Raw genomic sequence first — 23,560 nt, 5'->3', positions numbered from 1 at the left:
ACTAACAGAACTAAAATATTATTGAATATTTTACACATTGCCTTTATTTTATTGATTTACTGTTTCTTTTTTTAAATGCTGTGTATATGAATCAATAAATTCATTTTACCTTTCTATGCTGACGGTTAACGAAAATGCCACTACCCTCAAAAAGTTAGTCCGCTTTAGGTCGACGGTTACGTGATATTGAACGGTCACCAGTTGGTCGACAACTTCACGATCCCAAGATCGCCACGGCGACCAGTTTAGTCGTAATTTTGATTCTTTTCCACGGAACACTCGGAAGACGCTCGCGGAACACTAGTGCTAGAGCGATGAAAGGGTAATAAATCCAGGTTCAAATATATAGCGGGAATGGCGCGAAATATATGTGTGTACCTGCTACCAGTGTACCATCAGAGTGTGTATTTAGCAGTGCTGTGAATATTTTATCCCTATCACTATTGCTTTTAGACTTTAGAGCAGGGGTGTGCAACCTTTTTTACAGGCGGGCCAAATACAAGTAACTGGGTGAAGCCGCGGGCCGCACCAAGAAACTCTACCTATGAAAGTCTCTGGATACGAAAAATTTGTAGTTTTTATTCGGTATTTCTCTGTTCTTTCTTCTTACCATGTGTACCTTAAAGAATTTTCTACTTGCAAAGGGGTTTCCATAATTGGAACGAAATTAATTTGTTCCAAGCCCCATCATAAGTAGGAAATTCCGTAAGTACGGACGCTTTTACCTGAAAATGCACTAATTCGTTCCAAGCTCCCACAAAACTAGGACATAATATTTGACGGGGCTAAGTAAAGATCGTGGAGAGGACGGCGGTCGGAGGAGGCCTAAAAGTTGAAATCTAAGAGAGAAGTAATATACGAAAGTTAGCACATAGAATTCCAAATTAGAATTTACTCTTTTTATTTTGCAGTTTCAGTTATTTTTTTTCTTTACTTTTAACTGTTACTCTCAACTGAAACTGAGTGAGACTTATTGTATACGCACCCGCGGGAAACGAACCAGTCAATGTGATGGCAGATAGTTGATTGGCGTGTGACAGGGCTGGACTTTATTTTTTATATTGCTCACGAGACCATTCGTTGATTCAGAAAAACCTAAATGTGATTACGCGATCATCGGCATTATCAAATGAATGAACCTTATTTCCAAATTCCCATTTGCCGATAAAATAGAAGGCGCTGATTTAAATATTTTATGTCGGCTGTTATGATTTTATTTTTTATTATAAAGCATATTCGAATTTGGCGTCGAATAATCGATATCGCACCAAATATGCCAAAATCAGATTTTTATCGATTTTTGAAGGCCCATATTTTTTTAGTTTTCATTCCGCTGGTGATCATACTTTGTTGTTGAACACTTGAATTATAAGTGTAAACGAAATCTTTGTCAACATTTTTCGGACAATAGAATAACATATATATTCGATTTTGGCGTCGAACCATCGATATCGCACCAAATATGCCAAAATCTGATTTCTATCATTTTTTGAAAGCCCCCATTTTTCTAATTTTTATTCCGCTGGTGATCATACTTTGTTGTTGGACACTTTAGTTATACATGAAACAATATAATTGTCAAAAATTGTCGGAAAATAGAATAACATATTCGAATTTGGCGTCGAACCATCGATATCGCACCGAATATGACAAAATCTGATTTTTATCAATTTTTGAAAGCCCCTATTTTTCTAATTTTCATTCCGCTGGTGATCATACTTTGTTGTTGGAGACTTGATTTATACATGTAAACGAAACCATTGTTAAAAAGTTGTCGGAAAATAGAATACTATATTCGAATTTGGCATCGAACAATCGATATCGCACCAAGTATGGCAAAATCAGAATTTTATCAATTATTGAAGGCCCATATTCTTTTATTTTCATTCCGCTGGGGATCATACTTTGTTGTTGGACACTTGATTTATACATGTAAACGAAGTCATTGGTAAAAGTTGTAGGGAAAATAGAATACCATATTCGAATTTGGCATCGAACAATCGATATTGCACCAAATACGGCGAAATCTGATTTTTATCAATTTTTGAAAGCCCCTATATTTCTAATTTCATTCCGCTGGTGATCATACTTTGTTGTTGGACACTTGATTTATACATGTGAATGAAATCATTGTCAAAAGTTGCCAGAAAATAAGATAACATATTCGAATTTGGCATCCAATAATCTATGTCGAACCAAATATGACATAATCTGATTTTTGATCGCTCATATTTTTTCCAACATCCGATACTTCATGAAATCTCGCTTTGTTCTTTACCCCATATCATATATAATACTTGCGACTACATATACCGTTCTGAATTACTCTTATGCTATGTTCCCTTATAGATGCAAAAATAAAGTACAAAGCTTTATAAGAAATATAATTTCACCATCAAAGGACATGAACAAGCTTTACACACCGAAATACAATAAATTAGACTTTAAAATGGTGCTTAAACAGGGCCATTCGAGCGAAAAATGCAGGTATTGCAGTATGCAAGGTATTCCATAAGAAACGAAGTTATGAAGTTTAGTACAAGTTCAAAACAATATTTATCTAAAACCTCCAGCCAGCATTACGACATATTGGGAGAAAAGAAGAAACTTTATAGGTTCGATTTCATCATGGCAGAATTGTAGCAGCAGGTATAGCGTATATTCCGATAATTTTATGAAAAATATATATAAATCATAGTTAAAATTAGTTTTGTATTTCTACTAAAATTACTAAATATTTAAACAATAATCTTTTTTACTTTCTGATACACGGATATTGAACGTCTAATACATTTAAAATAGGTATCGGAGAGTATAAATAGCAAAAAACATTTTACGCCCCTCGTGGATCATTATGGAAATTTCAAAAAATTACATTTTTGGATGGGCGATTTCTCGAAAACCTCCAATAAAGCCAGCATAACGACATATTGGGAGAAAAGAAGAGAGCTTATAGAATCGAGTTAATCGTGGCAGAATAGTAGCAGAACGTTTTAATCAAGCCATATATGATACCAAACATAGCGTATATTTCGGTAATTTTATGAACAATATATATATAAATCCTAGTTAAAACTGGTTTTGTATTTCCACTAAATTCACTAAATAATTGAACCAATATTGTTTTTAGTTTCTAATACACCGATAACGTCTGATATATTTAAAACAGGTATTGGAGAGAATAAAATAGAAAAAAAAAAAAAAATTTTACGTCCCCTCGTGGATCCCTTTGGAAATGTCAAAAAATTATTTTAGAAATTTTAAATAATTACAGTTTTGGATGGGCGATTCCTCGAAAACCGCCAATAAAGCCAACATAACGACATAGTAGCAGCACGGTTTGAACCGGCCATATATAATACCAAACTTAGCGCATATCATTCGATATTTCAACATTTCAGACATGAAATATTTCGTAGTTGTTTTGTGTTTTATCTACATCGATCAAATGTTTAAAATTCACTTTAAAATATATTGTAAAGCGTGGATAATATATATTGTATGTTCAATATGAGTTGTGGCAACTATATAGTACGGCCGAAATTTTTGTTACGTCCTGTCATGAAAAATAAACTTCAAGCAGCGATTTCTCAAAAGCATCCAATAAAGGCGATAATGGGGCGGCTAATCGACAAATATTTAAATTTATTTTACCAAAATCATAGTAGGGTCATAGTCATAAATCATAGTTTTGATTGAGCCGTACATGATACTAAACGTTTATTCTTTGATTGTAATTTATTAAATTCATTTGATAGTTATCCATTCAAATTTACTAAAATATTTTTAATCAATAAGCTTGAAGTACATTACCACAAATGATTATTCCATGTCTAATACATTTATTTGAGTAGCGGAATCTATGAAATACCTTAAAACTCTCTAGGATCGACCTGGTCATGAATGGCAGATCTGTGTCATAATTTGGGATTATGGCTAAATTAAATCTATTTTGGGGGGTCAATAGTATTTCATAGTGGTCTGCGTGTGAACAAAACCAATTTCAAAACTCAAAATGTTTGAGTTTAAATTATCCATGCTTGATCCGAGTGTTCTTAATTGCGAAACAAAGCGTTTTCTCGAAATTTTTTGAAATTACTCTCTTCTTACCGGCATATGGTCGAACGCATTTACGCTACGTAATTTGGTCGCGTTTTAGTGGAAAGCGGCGAAAATAAGCTTTTTAAAGATATATTGGGGAATGTACTAGCGTGTTTGATTAACTATTTATGTCATATTATAAAAGGGGTATAACTTTTGTCTTCCTTTCGTGGATTGTTTTTGCAGATAAACATTCTTGAAGCAGTTATTTTTCGGAAAACCTCCAACAATGGCAACCTTACCCCACATTCGAAAAATAAAGTACTCAGAGGTTTTATTTTATTTTGGCAGAACAGTATAGCAAGACGTTCTGAAATGGCCATATATAATAACGAACATAAGGTATAGGCTCAAATTTTTAAGCATTGTATGTAGATGTAAGATGTTTTAAAGGAAATGTAATTCAAAAATTCTACCAAACAATTACGCAATTATTTTCACTCAATTAGTCATAAATCAACACTGCACTCCACATACATAAAAAAAAATCCTGCTAAACGGAAAATTAGACAAAAAGAATTGACGCCACCCAGTGTATTATTTTCAAAATTTCGAAAAGTTACATCGTTTTCTCTCAAAAAAAAACCCTAACAAAGTCATCATTACGTGTCAATTACGCAGTAATAGAACCGCCATAGATGTGATTTTAATATAACAGAGCATTAGAAGCACGTTTTTACATTGCTATAAATGATAATATTCATTACTTACATTCAATTTGGAAGAGGGTTCGAATTTCATCTAAATGTGATGAATAATTGAGAAATTACCTCGGAATTCCTCATCGTGAACTCATGAACATTGCACGGCTAATAAATTTGGTATTAATAGCGGACTATATTATACCATAACGATCTTTGTCGCTTTTTGTAGATCATTTTCAAAATTTCAAAATTAATACACATTTAGGCAGCGATTACGGGACAATTGGGGGAAGAAAGAACTATTTTAATATAACAGAAAAACAGCAGCATGTTCTGACATGACCATACGTAATGTATAATGTTCAAAATTTTAATGTGATAGATGACAAAGATGGAGAAAAACATTTCAAAGAAATTACATAATATATTTAAAGCTAGCTCCCTTTTCATTGTTATTAATTAATGACCACGCGTTTTAGCTTTTTTCTAAAAGCTCGTACGATCAAACGCATCATAAATATATTTTATAACGCTCTTTTCCCGAGATACGAGATATTCTCAAGTAGAAAATTCGCGTTAGGAAATCGCGTTAGGAAATCAAACTCCTAGTAAATTAGAGTGACGTGGAATGGCAAACAAGATCATTTAAAATAGTGCGTAGTTATAGTAAAAATAGTACATAGTAATTTTAATATGGCTATAGTATAGCATATAGATCTAACAAACAACATAAGCATATACATTTGGGTAAAATATTATCCTTTTGAAATTAATAAAATTGTAATGATACATGAGAGAAAAGCGTTGCTAGATGGATTGGTCAAAAAATACCTAAGAACAAATGTAAATAGTAAAAATTTTATGTATTTTTCATTTGGAACCTATCATACGGAAATAACACGGTGTAAAATTAGATCAAATTTAGCTGTTCTGGAGAACAATTAAATATAAGAGGTTATTTATTACTTCATATATGGAAATTATAAACAAAGCTGCGTAACTATTTATGCGATAATGGCAAAAATGTTGTTGCTCTCCCCTATATTACAAGTAGCAGTATCTCAGAAATCAAAAGTAAAGTGGGCGAAATTTCCAAAATAATCCACGATGGGCGTAAAATGTTTTTACCTATTTTATTCCATCCGATACCCGTTTTAAATGTATTAGACGTTTAATATCGATGCATTAAAAACTAAAAAAGATAACTGTTCAATTATTTAGTAAATTTAGTAGAAATACAGAACTAATTTTAACTATGATTTATAAATATTTTCCTAAAATTACCAAAAAATACACTATGTTTGGTATTATATTTGTTCAGTTCAAAACGTGATGCTACTATTCTGCCATGATGAAATCGAATCTATAAGGTTTCTTTCCCCCCCCCCAATATGTCGTTATGCCTTACGGTTATGCTGGCTTTATTGGCGGTTTTCGAGATATCGCCCATCCAAAACTGCAATTTTTCGAAATTTCCAAAATAATCCACGAGGAGGCGTAAAATGTTTCCACCTACTTTATTCTCTCCGATACCCGTTTTAAATGTATTAGACGTTTAATATCGTGTATTAGAAACTAAAAAAAGTAATTGTTCAAATATTTAGTGAATTTAGTGGAAATACAATACCAATTTTAACTATGATCTATATATATTATTCCTAAAATTATCGAAAAATACGCTCTGTTTGGCATCATATATGGCCAGTTCAAAAAGTGCTGTTACTATTGTGTCATGATGAATTCGAATCTATATTCATTTCTCACAGTATGTCGTTATGCTGGCTTTATTGGCGATTTTCGAGAAATACCTGCCCCAAATCAAGTCAATATTGAAATTCAGTCAATTTCAAACAACCCTTTGATACAGCTTGGAATTTGAAATTTAGACTGTTACAGTGATTTTAGCGTGTTATTATATATTAAAAAGATGAATAGTGTGATGACTAATTGTTTTACCTTAATTGCTATCGGTAAATCACTCAAAATATACACTTCCTAGCACAAAATGATTTGGAACATTTGATTTCACGTGTAGGAATTTTCTGCGATTCAGTCAGCTCCAATTTCGTGATAGAGGTTATATCTATAAGTTTATTTCGACTCCATACAGCCATAATCCTGTAATCACTGACTGACTGAGACTGAATCAGCAGAATAGTCGATAAAATATGAAATACGGTACCGTAATTGATAAAATCAAATATAGACCACGGTACCGATAGACAGGCAGCCAGGTACGGTACCGTACGGCAGTACGGTACTGGTATGTCAGTATGCAGCCAATGCAGGTACCGGTATGTCTGTACCGGTATGTGGTGAAATGGGAATCCAGCTTTACCTTGGTTATCAAACACATACCATCAAAATTTTTTGCATGATTGGAGTACAGGAGTAAAATGACTAAAAATATGATGCTTGAATAATATAATTTATTGTTTATCTTTTAACAAAAGTTTGTAATACTACCGGTACTGTACTAGGGCAGTAGGGTGTCACAGCTAGCACTAGCAGGCTAGATAACTTCTTGAGGTTTTCTGTGACTACTTTCACTTGTCTGCCTGTGAATAACAATGTTTTGCTTCCGTTTGTTAATGCCGTAATGTCTGAATGTGTCTTCACTTTTCACATGGTGATGAATAAATAATACATACACATAAAGAAAATGATTGAAAGAGACTACATTTTGTAATATGTATATGTATAAACTAGATTTTTTATTAATATATTATACTTCTGTACCTGTCTGCCTGTTCTATTGACGTTTCTTAACCTTGTTTTGTTGTTTTTCCATGCTTGATTTAATTTAATTGAACAATACTAATAACTTGATATCTTGAATTACACTATTCCTGTATTCAGCTATTGGAATTTATACTTCTGTACTTGAAATTTGCCGGACTTCTGGACTCAACACTGGTATATCATATATCTGTATATGGATGAATTGTTTATTTATATTATATTAGTTGCGAAATATTTGGAGATAAATTATTTTGGATAATTCAAAATACTCAAATTGAATTTCGAATGAATTTCATATGTATGTGTAGAAAAAGGTGTTTTCTCAGCCGGGTTCAGTTTTGATGCACTTTGTGGTGTTGTGTTAGGATACGTTAATGCTGTCAAGTGCACAGTCCTGTCGTATGTTAAAGAAACCTCACTATCTATCTAAGCATTGGTATGGAGGGCGACAGTGGGTCGAACGTTAAGGATATAACTTCTAATGAACAGAAAAACACAGAAGGAGAAATTAACACTGAACTTTTTCATGAAGAGGTTTCAAAGGTAGGCATTGCATTAATATATAGGAATGATTAAAGCTTCATCCAAGTGCAATAAAGCTGATTAGATCATACTATAATCCAGGGCTTCTCGCTTAGTTACCAATCGAGATCAGGTGCCCGTATACTGGTATAGGTGTATGTAGGTTGTTTATCCAGTATATTTGTTCCAGATGCATGGTCTTGAATGGTGAAGATGCAATCACTAATTGACAAACAGGTTCATATAGTCATACCACGACTCAATTTGTATACTGGTAACAGGGTAAAAGTTGGTTTACACATCTATAACAGTTTGAACAAAGCTTTTTGTTATTAACACCAGTATCAATCATTTTTTTCAGAACAAGAAACCATGGTGGAAAACACATTTCTTTGTTCAAGATCCAGTTTTATTTGGAACGTGGGATGGAGTGTTCACATCTTGTCTTATAAACATATTTGGAGTCGTCTTATTTTTGAGAACTGGATGGATGGTGGTATGCATTATATGTCTTTAATGTAATGATAATCGTTAATTGGGCTAGAGATATCCAAAGAAAATCCAATATTCGAATTCGATCAAAAAAAATTAAAATTCTTGATTTTGTAATATTATAAAACTTTTATTATTTAGAATAATTGAAATATCACAATATTACTATTACTAAAAACGCTCTTTATTGATTTTCTGAAAACTACAAAAAATAGAGAACACCTACTAAATACAAACCTAATTGTATGTTTTTTTTGTTGAACTAGGTACTTGGAATAGTAGATTATTTGGGTTTGGCCATCCCTAATGTTTTGTGGCAATTATGATATGAATTGTACTCACCGTACTATTTTATTTCTGATGTTTCACCAATAGCAATTTCAGAATATGTTTTTCTGATTAGTACTTTCACACATATTTATATCCAAATATATTTCAATTTGTGAGCCCACACATTTAATTATCAGTATGATAGTGACAATGTTTTACAACCCAACACTTAAGAAAACGTGTCATCATTAATCATTATTAAATCCTTGACCAATCAATTTATTCTCCGGGTAGAAAAATATAAAATTTCAATCAGTTTTCTGCAACAATGGTTCATGTAATTTATTTGCGAAATATTTCTTGGTTTCAAGGGAAATGTTGGAGTTGGTTTAGCTGTCTTGATAGTATTCATGACAGTTACGGTTGCTCTACTCGCTTCACTTGCTGCTATCGGAATTTGTGAAAGATTGAAAGATGTTCACAGTGGTGGAGTTTATTTTGTTGTTTCTCATGTACTTGGTGGTAAAATTGGAGGAACTGTTGGTGTCATGTATGCCTTTGGACTGGTAACTAAACTTTGTTATCTTTGAGTTTTTATGTATATATCTGATTGGTTGTATATATGCTTGATCGAGAGCTCTTTATTTTGTTTATGTGCATTCCACTGGAAGTCACTTGGATCATGGCAGTCATGATTTCACTCAAATAAATATATATTCCTAAAAATATATATACCATGATTGGTAAATTGCGGTGTGGCACATCGTGCTAAGCGTTATGAATACGCTCACCACTGCACCTCTGATTACCCTGCGTGGGTATGCAGGTTCGAATCCCATGCGAGGATAGTTATGTGCTGAGAGGATTGCTGGTTTCCTCTTTGCTGTAAGGTGGTTCACATAACTGCTGGTCGGTTACAGCTTCCTTCGCTAGTACATGCTTCTAAAACAAATAACTGGCTAACTAATCCCACAAGTATGATGAGGGGCCCGTGGTTCGCCATATGATTAAGCCGTCGACTTTCCATTCCCCCAAGATAAATACCGGTATGTAAATCCTATCCTATCCTTTCTAGATTTACTATAATATTTTATTGACAGTAAATTGGGGGAATTTTGTTTCATTTTTGCTTGTTCATTATCTATAGTGAAATAAAGGATTACAGTTTCTGTAATGCAAAGTTTTTTTTTTTTCAGTGCATAGTATCTGCACTGTATTGCACTGGATTTGCAGAATCTGTTACTTCTACATTTGACTGGAATAACGAATGGGCTGTGAGAGGAGTTGCTGTTTTGACACTTTTATTACTTCTTGCAATTAATCTAGCAGGTGAGTTCTTATTGAAATTTGATTGTATTATTGAGAATAAGAATAATTGCCAACTGATATAAAATTGTGGTCAGCTATTGATTGTGCTACTTGATTACTATTTTTTAATATGCTGTATTGTTCAGATATTCAATATAATCACGTATTAATTCAATGTTAATAAATACATAAATTTTAATCATACTTTTTGGATCTATGTATTGTGAATATTCTGTGAATGCAATGTAAACTTGACATATCTTGGCAAAATATTTTCAGTTTTATCCAAGTTTTATTTTTATCATCATTTAATGCAGGGGTCTGCAACGCTTTGTCGCTCGCGGGACAAAATAAGAGCTGCAAGTCATTGGCGGGCCGCACATATTTTTAGAAAGCTGAAAACCGAATGGATGATACTTTTTATAATAAAAATCAAGCAGTGACATTGCATTGAATCTCAAAAAATGCCATTTGAATATTTTCGGCACCATTGAACCCTTTGCACTTAGCATCAACTTTTCTGCGTTTTGTTGCCATTTGTCTAATTATAATTGAATTATAGGCTAATTAAACGAGTAATTGTGAATTTTATCGGTGCTCCAGAAGTATGCGCACCAAGATGTCGCAAAGCCTAGTCCTAACCGGTACACACATACTATGTTCAGGTTGCGCGCTATCTTGATGCGCATACTTCTGGAGGTTCATTTTATTCTTGTTAGAATATAATTTAGTTAACACGCGTCTCGCAATAAATTCTGTTACGTAAAGAATATAATCGCCAAAACAGCTGTTTTGTTACTATAATTCAGTGAACCGTATTGTATTACTCCGCGGGCTGGATCCGGCCCGCGGGCCGTAGGTTGCCGACCCCTGATTTAATAGGTGTATTACATCTTAAAGCAGTGGTTACCAAACTTTTTTTTCCTGTTATCAGGGAAAAAACTCATGGTGCACTTTATTAAAAATTAAATTAAATAAAACTAAATTTTGTGATCATTAATGTGCAGTTTATGCTTTTCATTAAAAGTTTCTAAACATGTAGGCCTGAAGAATAATGGCAATTTCAACAAAACAATGTCATAACATTCACACTTATTAATCTAACGAGAGGTGTGCTGCTGTGCGGCTGCCGCTCTGAACACATCGTTTCAAATATTCAATCATTTATTACTTATGTTTAACACAATTTTGTTAATTTTCAGGGTGCACTTAGCAAATCGCCCCTTTTGGCAACCGCTGGCTTATAGTCGATCATCATATTCATGCTTATTTATTATCTTCATTCAATATTAATGATATGGTTTCAGACTTGATATTGCTATTTGCTGGTATAATTTATTCTTATTATTTCAGGTGTAAAGTGGGTTATTCGTCTTCAATTAGTATTGCTTTTCGTTCTCATTGTATCCACTTTTGATTTCATACTTGGGACTATGATACATACTGAGCCAGGTGACTTACTTTTCCACTTATATTGTCATTGAATTAATGTACCGGTAGTCCGTATGCCGTCAACTTCTTATTTGAATTTTTCAGATGCTGGCTTTGTTGGGTTCTCAAGTGAAGTACTTCATAACAATACTTATCCGTCTTATCAAGAAAATGAAAATTTTTTTACTGTTTTCGGAGTTTTCTTTCCAACGGCCACTGGAGTAATGGCAGGTGAGCAATGAGTCAATCTGGTTTATAAAATCACTTTGTGTATTTAATAGTTAGTTTAAATTTCACTTTGAATTAATAAAGACTCGGTAATTGAGATTTCCGTTTACAGTGAATAATTTGCCATTTTTTAATGGTATTATATCTGGGAAAAAAATTTGGCTAATTCATATTAAACTAGATTGGGAAAGTATGGCTATAATGAGCATCACGGTTAAAAATCACTGTCAGCATACATGCATTTTCCTTTGAATGAAGTCTAATTTTGACATCTTGCATGATATCAATGAAACAATTGAAGGAAAAGCCTATCACTTATATAAGATATATGATTGATAAGTTTAACTATGTGTGTCAGGATGCTGATGGATGCCACATTTGATGTTTTATTACGGATGTAGATATAGTTTAAAACAAACTCGAACAATTGGGAGTTTGGATTTCAAAATTTTATATAACATATGGCAGTGATGTCAAACATTCAAACATGTCTTTAAATTCAATTATATTCTATATTTCAGAATAGTTCAATTTAAGATATTTTATTAAATGAGCAATTGTCTTACGGTGTGACTGAAGAAGCCTTAATTTAATTTCTTGTAACTATAGCCAATCAAATCAAGTCTTGTATGTATTTTTTTGTATATCATGTCATGTCTCAATTCAGAAAATATTCAATATTCTATAATTTCATGTTGAAATCTAGGCAGCAATTTGTGTTTATCCTTTTCTTGTTTCATTATTCATCAAATAGTCGATGTTTATGTATGTTGCAGTTGCTATAATACCAAGAACTATTATATTAATAGCTTCTAAATCTACATACATACATACATACATACATACATCAAAATACATTTTGGTGATCACTGGATCGAAATCAAGTGGGAAGGTTAATAAATATAAGTTGAATATAATGTATGCAATAATATACTCATTAACTAGGGGGGCATATTGTTCTGAATTTGATTTGGTGTTTTGTTTCCTTTACCTGTTCATTGTTATCACTGCGTATGGCTCCTCTTTTCTATACTGTTCTGAACGTTCATTGTTGATAGCCATTAAATAAAGCACAAGCTGTTGGAATTGAATATTATTTAAAGAAAATATGTGATGAGATGCCCTATTCATTGAGGTTTTTAATGTGTTATTTAGTCATTGTTATTATTATTATTATTATTATAGATTTTTCTTTATTAAAATTATCATATCTATCAGTAAAGAATTTTTGCACACAGAAAGTAATTTTCAATCTCACATGATCTTTTCAAGCTTCAAATTTGCCATAATTAGGGTGAATTGAAAATTTTTAGAGCCAATATTTTGAAATGTTAGAAAAAGCAATAAGATAGAGACTTTGAACTGGTATGAGGCATTCTTCAGATTGAAAAAAGAAATTCATATATATCTGTTAATGTGATCTTTTCACTCTTTACAGGTGTGAATATGTCTGGTGATTTGAAGAAACCTGCTTCAAGTATTCCTGTTGGGACATTGTCTGCAATTATGCTTAGGTTTGTGATGTTTGCATTTAAAAAATAATTTAAGAAATTATGTGTCAATGGTTTATTTCATGCCTTTGTGTTCGGGTTATATATTTGATTAAACTAGTTTTTACTTTGTGTCTTGTGTGTGATGTACATATCAAATCAATTTTGAGCAAAAAGGTCTCACAGAAAAATTATAATTTTTGTAAACGGTATAGAATACTGATCAATTCAAATCAAAAATATTGTTTTTACGCCTGCGCATTCCCAAATTCTAATCATCAAATGGACATTTGTTGTAGCATATTCAATATTTCATATTCAGAAATATTATTTCAGAATGCATTTACCATAGTAGATTATTTGGTTCTGGCTTTCTCTGTCCTTTGTGTGTTACTGCTATGATGTAACTTCCAGATACTAAATGCATCAACTTTTTGGAACATTAGTTTGACCTTAATTAATTAATATACTGAAATAATAAGAGTTTGATTTTTAATATTCCTAAATTATTCTTATTGACCATTTAATTTTCCTTATTCAGCTTCATTCTCTACCTCTTGTTTGTGTTGCTTCTTGGTTCAACTTGCCTTAGATGGGCTCTTCAAGAAGATTTTATGATTGCTGAAAAGGTATCGGGAATGTTTTTCGAATGTAGCCTATATCAAAGAAGATTTATTTCAGATTACTTGATCCGAATGCTGTTAGCCATGATCTTTTTGTTTGGGTTCGCCATTGAAAGTACAGTAGTAGTACTCTGTTAGTCTGTTAGTATAAGAATGTCTATATATTTTTATTTTATTGGCTGAACCAGTGGTTCACGTAACCGCTGGTCGGTTACGGCCTCCTCCACCATCAAGTTCATGCTTTGCAAAATTTGTAATGTGATTTATTTTATCAGGTATAAGATGACATTGGAAAAATCAGTAACAAACTTGCTGAAATTCTCTTTAAATTATTTCTCATTTTTAGGTTTCAGCTGTATCTGTACTGTGGCTTGCTGGACTTTATATGTCAAGTACTTCTTCTTGCAGTACAGGTGATAATAGTCTGTTTTATATGGATACTTTATGCTTTACTATTATGAATCATGTTATACCGTAATGTACTACAATTTTTGTTTTGTCACAGTCTCATTTTTCGTGTACAGTAGAATTATTGTTACTCCCGAAATATGTGAACCAAGGATGGGGTTGGGCCATAATTTCAGGTACGAATACTACGCAAGTCACTTGGCTAGTCCCCAAACTCGTAATAGAACTAAAATAGGGAAAATTGGAATGAATTTATGGCCTAACTTTAAACTGGTACACATACTATGTTCCGGTGTCCGCCATCTTGGTTCACATACTTCGGGAGTACCGAATTATTGATTAATTTAATAAATTGTATGTATTTGAAGGTCTCTATGGAGCTCCTCGTGTACTACAGTCTATTGCAAATCAAAATGTTGTACCTGTTATCAAGATTCTTGGAAAGGGAGTAAGTAAAATTTCACATGGTCCGAGTCCAAATTTTAAATATATTAGGACTTAGGAGTATTAAATAATGCTTTGGTATATAGTAGAAATATTCTATTTTATCCGCTATGGCCAGAGCATATCTTGCCTATTTCTGGAGAGATCTTGATTTTTTCCTCTTATACTTAGTCTGAATATATATATTGTTTTTGACTTTAAGAAGTTTAGATTAGTACCTACACTACGGTATATATTATTACTACATACATTGCAATTTTTCTTCAGTTTTTGAGTACGATTGTTTTTGACATTCCTCTATTTGTGGATCACTTATGGGCCATTCCAAGTGACTTTACGGGACAATTTGTTAGATGCAATTTATTTTTACATTTCTAGCTACATGTTTTGTGTCATTGTCACATCAGTCGCTTAATGGGGTTTGAGTTTGAACAAAATTGCACAAAAGTTACACAACTTAAATCGATAAATAGGTAAAGACATGTCCTACAGCACTGCAAACACTTTGAGCTCGGTGCATTTATTTGAAATGAAATAACTGTACCAGCCTATCAAACACTTGGTGTTACGAGTCGTCACAAACATGTCAAAATTTCAGGCCACTGTAAACCATCACAAACCTAGGTGAAATTTTAACTTTTTCTGTGAAATGAATGCAGTCCAATAAAATTTGCGTGTCTTTTGATATAAAAAATTCAAAACAATTACTTTCACTGCACTTTAAAGAAAATTGATGAAATTCAACAGTTGCTTGGAATGGCACTTATACTGAAATTTATTTGAATTTATCAAATCGCCATCTTGAATATTTTAAATTTTTCACAGTTTGGAGCAAATAAAACTCCAGTTCTTGGAATCATTGCTGTTGGTTTCTGTTCACTTTTGTTCATATTGATTGGAAATTTGAATGCAATATCACCAGTAATAACATGTAATTTCATGTTGGTATATGCGGTTGTGGATTATTCTTATTTTGCACTAGCTATGACATACGACATGAGGATGAAAAACTTGGGAAAATATAAGGTTTGTAATTGAATGATAATATGATTTTTTTTTTCAAATCTAAATCACAAAATGCTATTACAGTATATTACAAATTGTTTACTAGTTCATTAGTGGAAGTGTTATTTGCCCATCTCAAATGTTTTATCTTGTAGTGATTCTTGTCTATAGCCAAGGCTTGAAACTTCCTATAAAAACTGTTTAATATCTTTTTAAAAGGTTAAATATGCTCCAAAAGACCATGATAAAGTTACTTTGGAGAAAGCCTCGTATGGAAGTTTTCAGCATGAAGCACCTACTGGAACTATGTTACAATTCAGTCAAGACTTAGATAAAATATTTCAAAACTACGTAAGTTTAAGACTTGATATTTTTCTTAGAACAATGTATTTCTCCTATTAAACAAACCTAATATATATCATATTTTGATTGATTTATAAACTATCAATCAATTAGATGTGGGGTGATATTTGTTGCTATCACACAGCATATTTCACATTTTTGTATTGACATGTAGACAAAGAAAAATGAATGTTGGTATCTTGATGACGAAAATGTTTTTTTTAAAAGAAACAGTTACGCCGTAGTCTGATATATTTTGGATTAAAGTTTAATGTCCTCATGTTCTAACATTCCTATCCTCTATATAAATTCAGTAAATTTTGTTTTTAATATATTTAATCCTTCAAAAACTGTAATGATGATATTCTGATTCTTTTTCAGCAATATTTCTGCATTGTTGGATGTTCGAAACGTTACTACTGTAAAAATCAATTTGTTCTTTTTTATAGGAATCTAGATCTTCTACTAATGACAATCAAACAACAGAACAGAAAAAACAATCCAATACGCCTGTACAAGGTCAGTATGACAAATTGAGGCAAAAAAAATTCCTAAATTGATGAATGTCCCTCTACTAGTCAAATATTTTAAGGATTTTTTTGATGAAACCATTCACCGAATTAAACTGAAAGCGTGGCTTGACCATCTTTTGCCATTCTGGACGAAATCCTTTGTAAGAAGCCACAAATATGTAATATATATATTTATCGGAAATTGTTTGCTTAATTTATGCCACACTGGGTAGGGTGGTGGGCAATACGCATAGGATTTGAATTTGAGGTCTGTTACCTGTGATGCCTACATAGTTAAGTCGAACCCTATCTAATTCAAAACCAATGTCGTTTTTACAGTGTTAATCACAGGTCACAAGTTGTACAAAATGATTTTCCAGAGACTGGGAACTGATTATCCTAGAATAAGGCTCTACAATTTTGTCTGGAATATTACTTTGATTCAGGAGCAAAATTATACAATAGCATAAATATTTAAAAATAAGCAAATTATAGTTGATAAAACTGTTCATCTAATCTCAATTATAAACTGGATTCTGTGAACGACTACAGCAGGGATGGGCAATGTGTTGGACCAGCGGCCAAAAATTTTGCCCACATAGATTGACGTGCCATGTATGTGTGTCCTAAAAAGCAACATTTTATGAATAATATTTACAGTATTACAAAAGAAAATTTCAATAGGGTTTCTGTCAAAAACTAAATTTATTCGCAATCTCAACAAATTCCTTGAGCTCTTTTTAGCTAAAACATCAAAATTTGGTTTTAATTTAGTTGTGACACTGACATCATCAGGTGAGCCAGATTGAATTACTCAACGGGTCAGATTTGGCCCGCGGGCCGTAATTTGCCCATGTCAGGTCTATAGCCATAAAACTGCATGGTGGTCACATGCAGAAATTTTATCTTCATTTTCATTCCATTTAGGTCGACAGCATTTACGTGATACATTTCTTCTTGATGAACACATGGAAGCCAGTTATAATATTAATCAGAATTCGAACACTAATGAAACTGAGGTAGCATCTGATGCATTACTTGAACCTACACTTCAAAGTGAAAACCAAATCTCCAAATCTGATGACATTCAGGAACGTCAAGTTGCACAGGTTTGCTAATATATTCTTCTCTTCACCAGGTTGTTTTAACAGGTGGTCATTTAGTTCATTTTACTAATTTCATCATCGCTGAAAACATTGTTGTCGTGCCCAGTTAAAATTTTCGCTGTAGTGGGATGGCTCATGTTACTGCTGGTATAGATTGTGATCAGGGATGTCCATATTGAATTGATTCGAAATTAATTACGGTACATTCTGTATTGCTGGAAGTTTTCAATTTCAGGAATAATTTAAAATTGTTTCTAAGTAAATTTCAGTTAATTGGTTGAGGTCTCACTGTAGGACCAAAATGGCCTTCATTTATTTTTTGATAACTATAAAAAACAACTTACGCATCTGGTCTTATGAGATGCCTTGACGTCCAAGTCTTCCTCGCTTTCTTTTTACTTTGCTTGATCACAAATGACAAACCAATGACTTCATTGTGGGTTACGTAAACTTTATTTTGACGTTCAACCAACTTGCATTACTGCAATTCAATACAATTAAACATACATTGCATTCTGTTCATCTTATGTTCAACTTTATCTAGTTAGAATATACATTCTCTATTCAAGAAACTTGTATGAGAATATTTTTGATTTCGACCCTCACTGCTTCCTTCACTAACTATGACCATGTATTCGGAATGTCTAACTGGTTAGCTATTCTGGTATTTCTTCCTTTCTAGTAACAGATCAGAACAAGAGGCTTTTCGGCTAAAATAATTATGAAAATCCTATTGAAAAGTTATGTAAATGTCATCGCATAATCCCATTTTTTACTTAAAATTTGACTTTATTAGTTTCAATTACCGGTTACAATGATTGTTTATCATCAAATCTTTATTTTTCAATTTGACAAGAAGCATGATGAAATTGTTGGTGCAGACATCGATGTTAACACAATGAATGCTGATACAGATAACTTAATCAAACTTGAGAAAAACAAAAAGAAAAGGAAGAAAAACAAAGATAACAAAGATCCGAAACCTAAAGAGGAAGATATTGAAGCACCAGTCAATACAGAGAGAGAAGAAATACTCCAACAACCTCGGTCATGGTATGGAGTTCTCTGCAATCGATGGTCATCGCTTTTTGGGGTAATTGTAACTTACAGTTTTATTAGATTTTAGAAACATAGTGAACCTTTAAATTGTTTTGACGATTTTTAACTTCGTGTTGTTAGCACAAATAAATCACTTCATCTGAACAGAACCAAGCTAGTAGAAGGCTATCAGTATTACTTTTATGGTGCTCCCGAAGTATGCGAACCAAGATGGCGGACATCGGAACGTAACATGGGTAACAGGTTAGGGTTAGGTGATAATTTTTTTCCACTTTTCCTTATTTTAGTCCTATTATCAGTTTGAAGACTAGCCAAGAGCCTCCCGTAGAATTTATACCTAAAATTATGGCCTAACCCTAACCTAGTACACATATTACATTCCGATGTCCGCCATCTTGGTTCGCATACTTCGGGAGCCCCACTTTCATATTTTATAATATTAGCTTCCAGGCCTATTGGTTTTGCCCCAGATTTATGAAATTGTGCCAAGGTGTGCGTTTTTGTGACGACCTTGTGAATTGTGATAAATAAATTAGATTGCATGATTGTATTCTATGGATTTGAAATTTGCCTCCTTTCAGCCTTATTTCTTGGTAGAATCGGTCACAAATTAGAACAGAAGTATTAGATCTATTTAAGCTCAAATCCTGGTAACTGCAACTGTGCGTTTGAAGTTCTGTTCGATTTATTATTTTGATTATGTTTGATAATATGGTGTATAAAGTATATTAAGTATACCCTTAATATAATAAAATGTTTTATTTTAAATTTTGAATAACTTAATTTTAATTTTTGAATAACTTCATTTCTAGGTTGTTCTCAGTCTAGTTGTGATGTTTCTTATTCAATGGCTATATGCACTTATGAATATACTGGCATTTGCACTTGTATATATCTATATATCACAAGCATGTCCCGGAGTTAACCCAGGTGTAACTAATGAATTTAGTCTTGAGGAATGGATAAAGCAATCTGTGAAGTCTTGCTGCAGGTAGTTTTTTTTTATTTTATTTTTTTGTTTCAATATTGTTGTTTAGCAAAATCAGGGCCAAATTAAACAGACATACATTAAATATCATATGGGTTACTTTTGGTTAATTTTTTTAGCTTGATTTTTAATAAAATCCAAGTAATCAAAAACTAGGTTGACGATGAAATAATAGTGTAGTCAGTCAATCTGGTACGCCCGAAGTATGTGAACCAAGATGGCGAACACCGAAACGTAGTATGTGTTCCAGGTTAGACCATAATTTCAGGTACAAATACTACGGGAGTCACCTGTCTAGTCCCCGAACTCGTAATAGAACTAAAATAAAGAGAATTGGAATAAAATTATGGCCTGACCCTAATCTGTTACACATACTTTGGGAGTACCGTCAATCTTGTATGGTAACTCTCTCTTTGTTATGTTTGTTATAATATTTCAGTGTCTTGGTATTGAAATATATTGTTCTATAAACCTGTGCTGAACAATCGTGTTTGGCAGCAGGAAAGAAGGTAACTTAATCGAAAATTAGGGCAAATCCCAGAGTAGCAAACCCATTTGAGAATTTTCAATTCCTGTAATCTGCTTTGCGTTGTCAGGAAACAATGCATAGCACACTCAAACAACTGAAATAGTGCAAGCACCACATTTCATTCTGACATTTAGATCTACACCTGAACCCCCAGAACAGATTTTATTAGCTCCTATGACAATTGCACCTGTTGTAGTCGTATCTGAGCAATTGACATCTGACAATGAAGATTTTGCTGATAGGAGGAGGTTCCATCAAGCTTCGACAGAGGAATGCAACTATGCTAATATTATGCCAATCATGTCCTCACCTGATGAGAGCAAATAAAGTTCTGCCAGGGAGTTATTGAGTACATCGCGGATGGTGAATAACCAGCTAAGAAAACATTTTTACCAATATAGAAATTTGCACTATTGCCCTTTATCAATATAGATTGAATTTTGTGATATTGTAAGTTGAATTCCATTTTGAATGGTTTTCTATTCTCTGCACTCTTGCAGTTATCATATATCCAATATAGTCTATTTTTAGTCTTGCTTTCCATATGGCAATTGCTCACAAGGACTATTTTTTAAGTGGAAATTTCAGAACTTTATGAGGAATTAAAATCTTTATATTATACAAATTAAATACTTGAATGTGTAAACTGTGTCACATAAGTCTAGGTACAATAACCATATTAGATCACAGTAAAATTTTTCTGGTATTTAAAGCATAGAAGTTTCAAAAAGACTAAATGTGTTATTAAAACTTAACTATAGGTATGTTGGTGCATTTCGAGAAAGCATTGCATATTTTGCAATCATTAAATGCATTGCATATCATCAAAGTTTAATTAAAACTAATATTTATTTTAATGGTTTTTATATCATATGCAGCCTCTTTGATAGTTTTTATTTCTCTTTTGGATTTAAATTGGTCATCAATTTTGTTAGAAATTTGTGTAAATTTGCCATAGCACCAGTAATTAACTCATCTTGTTGCCAATAAATAAGCCTGACTTATACTTAGTACACTCTACCGTACCTGGCATGGACAGGTAACCTGATAAAGTTGAAATATTACATTCCTGTCATTATAATCCTTGTCTTCTAAATTTGAGATTTGATTATACCAATTTTTTTTGTTCTTCAATTTTGTAAAAGAGCTATATTGAATGTTCCGATATAGTTTTTAAAACTTTCTTGTTCCTGAGATTCAACATTTTTAACAACATTTTACAGCAGTCTTGATGTATAGAAATGTAGTTTTGTTTAATAATTTTTCTAGCACTTGACATTCTCAGTTTTTTTGACTCTCTGTATGTTCAGTTAAAAGCTCGACACCAACCAAACCAGCCGAAATCCTGTAGAATATCATTTGTACCGGGCAAGAAATATACCGGCATAACTGATACTCTCCAATGAAATAAGGAGAGTGTACCTGAGTTATTAGTTATTTCTCAGTCTTATAATTTGCTTGTGCCTTGTTTTAGAAATGGCCCAAAAAGATTTGAAATATTAAATGTTTTAGTAATCACATCACACTTGTCACTTATACATAGTTTTTGTGCCAAACTGTTTCGATTTCCACTGTATCTTGTGTACGATTTCTAGCACTGTAGTATGTATATACTTATATTTATTATAGTTTTGCCAAATCATGTAGTTGCATTATTATAAACATAATAGTACGTTTTTTCTAAATATTAATATAGTGAAATAGTACATATTGGAGTATGTAGCACAAATGTATGTGTCTGTTTTATATTTTTTCTTCAAATTTACTTCACTAGGAAAATTAGGGCTCATTGTTTTAGTCTGAATTTTGTGGAATTAAAAAAAAAGTACATCACCATGAATTTTCTCTGACATTATTATATACTATTACATATATATTGTTTGGGCCAGATATTCCAAAGAAAATATGGCTACTGATAGGTGTCATATTCTACCTAAATGGTGTCTATTGAAGTCGATGAATAACAGAATATGGTGTTTTTTTAAGATAGGAATCGCCCGATATTTCCAATTCTATATATATGAAGGTGGTTATGAATTGTGTTTTTCATTAACCTTCTTTTTCAGTGTATTCCACTCCTGTGTACTAATGTTAGTGAATTTGCATTTTCAATAGAAACATTTGTAATGATTTTTTTTCAATTCAAGTCTGAACAGATGATAGATTTATCATCTGTCCATGTTTGACTGAAGTTTTCCAATTTTTACTACAGCTGTTGCAGTTGTGGGCAAGGTGCAATTTACTAGCCTTCCAATTTTTATGTAAGTAATTTTTTTCTATATATTTATTAGCCAGGATTGGGGATGTGCAAAATTGCTTCTATATATTTTGGAATTATGGGATTGTGCAAAAGCCTGAATGTTATGAAATGCATGCGGCAGCAATAATAATTGTCGGTTTTTCTGTAGTAAAAAATTCAGTTTTCAGAATTGATCTAGAATTTGGTCGGAATAAAATGGACCAGATTTTACAATAATTTCAAGTTGATTCTATTTATTCCAGATAATCATATAAAACATTGTAAAACAATATCACACTTTTTGTCATGAATTTGGAACCTAAACCTGGTTTAAAACTACTGTAGTTTGTGAATTTGCTGCCATGGTGTATTTGCACATAACAGAAATGTTACTCATTTATTATTTTTATTTAATATTAGAACGTAGGACTCTCTGTCAACATATTAATGTTATTCAAAACTATTAGTAAAGTTTAACAAAAGTACTGTATGCGTTTGTATATTTATTTCAAGATTAGGTCTGCTGTGTCTTGCTTGCTTGCTTCATACCTTGCCTTAGGACGGCAAATGGAGCACAGAAAGGGAAATATGTGATCGGTGTTTATTCTGAAACGTAAGGTACCTTTCACTACTAGTTCTCACGGCTCTCACTCGCGGATCGCGGCATTGCTGTTTAACGGCTGTCTTTATTGACGATATTGTTATCGAAATTTCATGCGCATATTCTCTGTTCAAATATCGAGTTCAGTTCGAAAAATAGGAAGGAATTGACGTTAACGATACCGGTACAAATAATTCGAATTTAGACTAATTAGTATTGGTTTTACATGCGATACGTCTGCCATCAATGGGAATCAACGGGAAACAAACGCATTCACCGTCAGTATGTAGTCTGGCGCTGCGCTACACAGAAACAACAGTACGAGAACATGTTTTTGTATTATGCTGGAAAAGCGGGACTTTTGGCTGGCTTATCGGGACGGCGGGACAAAACGCTGAAAAGCGGGACTGTCCCGCCTAAAGCGGGACGTATGGTAAGCCTACCTATGTAGTAAAATCGGAAAATGTGAAGTTACA

The 23,560-nt window shown here is 32.8% G+C and overlaps 1 protein-coding gene across 2 annotated transcripts; it reads left to right on the top strand.

The window, feature by feature from the left end:
* The first annotated feature begins 7,590 nt into the window (after positions 1–7,590).
* On the top strand, positions 7,591–22,973 carry LOC120342374 (solute carrier family 12 member 8-like). 2 transcript variants are annotated; one of them, XM_039411193.2, is made up of 17 exons: positions 7,591–8,030; positions 8,371–8,505; positions 9,143–9,337; positions 9,968–10,100; positions 11,433–11,531; positions 11,616–11,741; positions 13,177–13,252; positions 13,770–13,857; positions 14,198–14,264; positions 14,628–14,707; positions 15,529–15,729; positions 15,928–16,059; positions 16,500–16,569; positions 17,490–17,671; positions 18,528–18,761; positions 19,540–19,718; positions 20,379–22,973. In XM_039411193.2, exons 1-17 carry the CDS (start codon positions 7,926–7,928, stop codon positions 20,569–20,571), a joined length of 2,295 nt encoding a protein of 764 aa, XP_039267127.2. In that variant the 5' UTR covers positions 7,591–7,925; the 3' UTR covers positions 20,572–22,973. The 2 variants fall into 2 exon arrangements, with proteins under 2 accessions (XP_039267127.2, XP_039267120.2); XM_039411186.2 differs by having other exon boundaries at positions 7,593–8,030; positions 18,525–18,761.
* The last annotated feature ends 587 nt before the right edge of the window (positions 22,974–23,560 follow it).

Source organism: Styela clava, chromosome 1 (genome assembly GCF_964204865.1).
Source record: "Styela clava chromosome 1, kaStyClav1.hap1.2, whole genome shotgun sequence".
In the NCBI taxonomy this organism is placed as follows: Eukaryota; Metazoa; Chordata; class Ascidiacea; order Stolidobranchia; family Styelidae; genus Styela; species Styela clava.
The sequence above is the reverse complement of the archived record's forward strand: the minus strand, read 5'-3'. Positions and strand labels throughout refer to the sequence as shown.

Coding starts and splice junctions, on each gene's coding strand:
- LOC120342374 (XM_039411186.2), top strand. CDS start 7,926: ATGGAGGGCGACAGTGGGTCGAACGTTAAGGATATAACTTCTAATGAA. Junction 15,730..15,927: donor AAAACTTGGGAAAATATAAG/GTTTGTAATTGA, acceptor TCTTTTTAAAAG/GTTAAATATGCTCCAAAAGA. Junction 17,672..18,524: donor AGGAACGTCAAGTTGCACAG/GTTTGCTAATAT, acceptor CAATTTGACAAG/AAGCATGATGAAATTGTTGG.